Source organism: Phocoena sinus, chromosome 2 (assembly GCF_008692025.1).
Source record: "Phocoena sinus isolate mPhoSin1 chromosome 2, mPhoSin1.pri, whole genome shotgun sequence".
NCBI classification, from domain to species: Eukaryota; Metazoa; Chordata; class Mammalia; order Artiodactyla; family Phocoenidae; genus Phocoena; species Phocoena sinus.
The window spans coordinates 105,999,138-106,005,137 of record NC_045764.1 but is presented as its reverse complement, the minus strand read 5'-3'; the positions used below and the strand labels follow the sequence as shown (position 1 = coordinate 106,005,137).

Genomic DNA, 6,000 nt, shown 5'->3' with positions numbered 1-6,000 from the left:
TGTGAAGCGGATTGCCTGGCTCACGGTAAGCACTTAATACATATAGCAACATGTTAAGGGATTGCCCGACACATACTTTTAGAATATGCCCGCAAGGACTCGAAACCAAGATTTTGAATTCCAAAGCCCATACTTTTCCACTATCACTGCCTCCTAGCACACTGATTTAATTAAACTACTAACTTGATGGATGACCTTGAGCAAAATACTTTACTGAGTCAGTTTACTCATCTGTAAACGGAGTCTTTTCAGACTTTCAGCGTCTACTCCAAATACATATTTTTTTTCCTGTAGTGTTCTAGGTTGTGGTTCAGGTTCGTTATATATCCAAGATCTGTATAATCATAAGCTGTGCACATTGCACTGAATTTTACTCGTATATTCATAGTTCGTTCAGTATTTAGTTTGGGATACACACTCAGCTGTTGCCTGTCTTTAGTCCGCTTCTCGGCGCCTCGTGAAGGGGATACCCATACCTAGCTTTATTTATTTATATGCTGGCTTGTTTCCGAAAGGATTTAAGGCAGCGAGTGACACTTTAAGTTCCCTAACGAAGTCACACAGTGCGAGTAATACTCTTTTGATGAAATCTCCCGTAGAACCGCCCTTGAGTGAGATGCTAACTAATGTCTTTTACCTAACTCTTAAAAATAAAGACTGATGTACCCAGCTAGAAGTCCTGGAAGCATACAGTTAAGGTTTTTTCCTCAGCCTTGACGCTGTCCCACCCTTTGTCAACGGTCACTCGAATGCCCTTCTCAGACAAGCCAAAATTGTCGCCGCTCCAGTCCGGGCTGGAGAGAGATCCCACCCCGCCCCTTCACTCCCTCTCATACCCAAGTTTCCCGATTGGGAAGGGGCCTGAAGAGCCTTTCTCACGTTTCCATATTATTGGCTGGCACGGCTGTCAGTAATATCTACTTCCCGCCTTCCAGCCTAGCGGGTTTCTTGGACCCCTCGGTTTCTGCGACTAGCCGCTTACGTTTGCCTGAGCCGTGTTGCCGGGGACCCGTGACCTTTCACCCCCTCCCTTCCCACAGGAGCGCCCCGGCCCCCGGCCCCGCCCCCGCCGCCGGCGCGCGCCCCCGCGCACGCTCTCAGCCCGCGCGCGCTCACTCCCGCGCAGACACGCACACTCTCGCCCCCCGCACTGGCCCCCCCGCCCCCGCCCCCGCAGGCTGAGACTTCGGCGTCGGGAGGCGGCGGCGGCGGCGGCGGCGCTGCTGAGAGGCAGGGACCCGAGCTCGAAGTGTGTAGGAGTCTGCGAACTCAACCCCTCACTACCCTCCCCTCGCAGCCATCCCCCTCCCTCCCCGCCAGCACCCCCCCCCCCCCCCTCCACAAGCGGGAGAAATAATGAGCGAGACCAGGCGGCAGCAGCAGCAGCAGCAGCGCCGAGCAGCCCAGGCAACGGCAGAACCGCTCCGGCGGCGGCGGCAGCACCAGCAGCGGGAGCGAGCGCAGCGCTAGCGCGGCGCGGGGACCGCCGCGCTCCTTCCCGGCTCCTGCCCTCCTCCGCCGCTCGCTCTTCTCTCCGCGTCCACCTCTTTCCCCTCCTCCTGCTCATTCACTCTTTCCCTCACTCTCCCCTCCTCCTCGGCTTTTCCCTGCGCCCCGCCAGCCCTCGCGCTCTCCCACTCCCTCTGCCCGTCCTCCCCGCTCCCCTCCTCCCGCTCATTCACTCGCCCCTCTCCCTTCTCCACTCTCTCCCCCTCTCTCCTTTCTTCTCCTTCTTTCACCCTCCGTCTCTCACACCCCCTCCATTCCCCTGTCTCCTTTCTGACACTGCACTGCAGCTGCTCCTCAGCCCTGCCCCCTCCCCAGTGAGAACAAACCAGCAACATTGCTTTTTTTTCCTAAAGAGATTTCTATTGATCCGATTAAAAAAAACAAAAACAAAACAACCTTAAGAAACCCCAAAAGCAAAAAAAAAAAAAAAAAAAAGAAAAAAAAAGAAAAGAAAAAGCCAAAACAAAAGGGAGAACCTTCTCCCCGTAGAAGCGGCAGGAACTGCAAACATGATGGCGGCAGCTCCCATCCAGCAGAACGGGACCCACACTGGGGTTCCCATAGACCTGGACCCGCCGGACTCGCGGAAAAGGCCGCTGGAAGCCCCCCCTGAAGCCGGCAGCACCAAGAGGACCAATACGGGCGGTGGGTATCGCTTCCACCTCCCCGCTGGCCCCATCCCCCGCCGCCCGCCCCTGCCTCCCTCCCTCCCGCCGCCCTCCCTCCCTCCCTCCCGCGGCCCGGACACCTCCAGCCCGAACCCGGCGGCTCCCGCGCCCTGCCTCGCGCCCCCTCCCCTGCACCTGCCCCGCATCTCGCCGGCCCCGACACATTTCCATTTCTATGTTTATCATTCATCAAAATGGCGACCGGTTTTTCGGAATAGACCTATCTTTCCATTTAATCGGTCGAAAGGCTGACCATTTAAATATCCTAGACCTGGGCAAGGGGGTCCGTTAAGGAGGAGGAGGATGACCCCGAGTGAGGTGACGGCCGCCCGAAGATGCGCGCTGCATTTAACGGTCTGATTAAATAAATAAATAAATGGCACTTGGGTAGCGGAGAGCAAATGATTGGGGCACCGGAGAGTTTTGCTCTCTTCATCCCCTTGGTTTGGGCCACAAGTAGTATGCAAAATCTGGAAGAGTGCATACTCTTACCGCACTTACATTGTCGGTGCAAATATTTCACTGATTTGTCTTCAGGGGTGTGCATACGAGGGTGGGGGTGTCTGGTACTCTGACTTGTTAGTTAACATCCTGCGCTTCTTGGGAAGATGAGTTTTAACGGGACCGGTATCGCTTCTTCATTTGCACTGGAGTCATCTTAACAATGCACCCAATGCATCGAGGCAGAGGTGAATTTATCTACAGCACGTACATTAGAGACGGATGGGGGTCTTGCGAATGGCACACTCGAAAAATTTGGAACGTTCATTCACATAAGGAAGCTGGATTTACCGGGGTGTTTCCTATTTAAGACATGATCAGTTTGACGGAAATTAAAGTTTATGGAGTTGGCTTTATTTTTTTAAAACATTTCAATCTTTCTTGGTTAATCTACCCCCTTCGTTTTAATGATTGTGATTCTTTTGGAGAAGGAACATTATCTGGTCACTTTTAAGTGTATTTGATGTAAATGACTCCTAAGCTTTTTAGTATTGGCAAAATTCTTCTTAAGGTCCTTTAATTAATGAGCTTAAACGAGATCATAGTAGACTAAGGAGTGCTAAAGAAATACTCCAGGATTAGTTAGATTTGGCAGTCCACATCACTTTGAGTTATTTCCTGGCAATTATTGAAGGCTTGGAATACACCCTACAGTTTGGGTGGATTATTTGGTAGGAGAATGGTTGTTTTGCATACTTTAGGTAGGATATAGGCAATGGCTAATTGTAGTCCTTATGTGTTTGCTCATGTTAAACAAATATAGCTCATCACTATTTACTGTCTTTTTATTTATTTATTTTGCAATATGTTAAGGTTTGTCATGGTGTAAATCTCTGAAGTTTTGTTAAAGGGTCAGTTCATTTTGTTTTACCATAGTAACTACAGATAGAATTGGAAGACTTCCATGTTTGGAATAACAACTGGAATTTAGTCATCAGTTTATACAGTGCTGCAAAATAATAGAACATGTTTAGATTTTAATTCCAAGTTTGAAAGTATAAATTCTACAGAATGGGAAACATTTCGTACGTATTTATTTTTCAGTGTAATTGGCTTATTTTCGTTCTTTAAAAAAAAAAAATTAACCCCATATTTCCTGCAGCTGTATGCCCAATGTTTTAATCGCTCTTTTTCTCTCTTGAGGGTGGAGGGAGGATACAAAGTTTAAAATTATTGTGTTAACGAAGTATATTTCCTTGCATTTTTCAGAAGACGGCCAGTATTTTCTAAAGGTTCTCATACCTAGTTATGCTGCTGGATCTATAATTGGGAAGGGAGGACAGACAATTGTTCAGTTGCAAAAAGAAACTGGAGCCACCATCAAGCTGTCTAAGTCCAAAGATTTTTACCCAGGTAGGTGCAATGGTGAAGAGATTGTTTGATAAATCCCCAAGGAAATAAAAGATCTACCTGTGTTGTGTGCTGTATTGAAAAAATTCTTAATAGTGTAGACTGTTTATTTATTTGATGTATTAGAGTATTTGTGGAAAAATTTTAAGAGTATTTTCACTCTTGGTTATGTTTTGTTTCTGTAATTGATATTCTGTCTATGATGTAGACCAATTTTGAGATGAATCTTCTGGGTATTTCTAAATACTTCTTTCTAATTAGGGGAAAAAACTCTAAAATTTAAAGATAGAAACCTAGACAGCTGGCATCAGGAAATAGGGTTCTTCTGAAGTTTTCAGAAATAATTGTAATGACAATTAGACTAGAGTGAATTCAGAAGAGGGGGTAGAAAGGCTTCTTAAAGAATGCACCATTTACTTTCTAAATCCATTATGTACCTCTTTCTGCTTCATTGCTTTGTTTGTTGGCCCTGGAGTGAAGAGGACAAGTGCTGCCTCTTCAGATTTTTAAAATATTGTGTTTTTAATATAACTGTGACAAGGAAATATATTATTATGTAAGAAGTAAAATAATGCTTCAAAATTTGTGTTACTTAAGAGCTGTATTAAGAGCTGTATTTGATCAAAATATATTAACAGTTTGTGTGGTACTGTAGGTACTGTAACCCAGTGGAATATGGCAAGTTTCCTAGGTGGTATAATTTTTTTTTATAACTTTTCAGTGTGTTTTTTAAATTTAAACTGTTTATAGTACTATGCATTTATCTTTATCTTTTTAAAATCATTTTGCTACTTAATATATGGATTTTAAGTTTAACAGTGTATCTCCTAGATAAAACATTAATTGATTTGCTTTTACCTACATGTAGCTTCTGCAGTTTTTTTTTTGGTTATTTCATATTTATGGCCATAAAAAATATTTATTCAGTGCTGAGGGGACCAACACTGCTTATTTTTTTTCTTGGTAGGAAAGAAAAGCTGATTTGCTTTCAGTGATCTAATTCAGTAAGAGTTCTTTAGTACAGCAAAGACATCTGGTATGAATGTAAGCAAAACATTTGGAGGATTTCTTTTTCATAGCCAATCGCTTGGTGGTAGAAAGTGGACCACTGTACTGCATAAGACGGTTTTAGAATGGTTGGAACTGTCATTTAGTTATGTAAATTAAATGTAGTATGTTTGGCAAACATTACATTTATTAAACTAAGGTGTTATCTATTAGATATGTCCTATGAAAGTTTGTTTTCTGTGAGTGTAGTTTTGTAGATGGCTTTCCTTGTCTCTGAAACTTTCCTTATGCATTAAGAAAGTTTGCTGACATATTCACATTCTTATATTTAAAAGGTATGTTATGATGAAAAAAATGTGGAATTGTGAAAATCTTTAGTGCAAATAAAAGCATTCAAAAGAGCTTGATTGCAGAATTAATAATGTTATAGTTCTAGGAAAAGAGCTGCAATGGTAAATTAAATTCACTGTCAATAGATGAAAATGAAATAGCTTTTTCTGCATTATACATGAGGGTATCAGATGTGCAAGGATGTTACAGAAAATTGGTGTTTATCAAGGATATTCCAAATAGTAAATTAAATGCCTTTTCATTTGAATATAGTGTATTTTCAGTGGGTTGGAAAGGGTGCAACTAGAATTAGATCTTTTGTTTTTAGTCCACAGTTGTGTATTTTTTTCTTATTACATTGAAATTGCTTATTTTATTTATAGTTCTGAGGCATGTTATTCATATAGAGCAAGAATATCCGTTGGAAAAAATGGAAAACTGGAACGCGTTGAATAAAATTTTGTGTGTGTAGTGACGTAACGTGATCAAATGTGAGTTGAAATGTCTGGATAAAAGAAGGCTTATACTCTGCCTGTAACAGGTGGAAACCAGTCACAAACTATGGAATCAATTGTAAGGATAAAAAAAGCCCTGTAATTTATAAGAAGCTTTAATAATTTTGAACACTTTGTAT

The 6,000-nt window shown here is 43.3% G+C and overlaps 1 protein-coding gene across 3 annotated transcripts in view; it reads left to right on the top strand.

The window, feature by feature from the left end:
* The first annotated feature begins 1,693 nt into the window (after positions 1-1,693).
* Positions 1,694-6,000, top strand: part of NOVA1 (NOVA alternative splicing regulator 1) — a 142,335-nt gene continuing 138,028 nt past the window's right edge. For 2 of the 3 annotated variants that reach the window (XM_032624845.1, XM_032624848.1), the window contains exons 1-2: positions 1,694-2,154; positions 3,888-4,031. In XM_032624845.1, coding sequence (XP_032480736.1) covers positions 2,019-2,154; positions 3,888-4,031 — 280 coding nt within the window. In that variant the 5' untranslated portion in view covers positions 1,694-2,018. The remainder of the gene's footprint in view (positions 2,155-3,887; positions 4,032-6,000) is intronic. The other variant, XM_032624846.1, reaches the window with a different exon arrangement.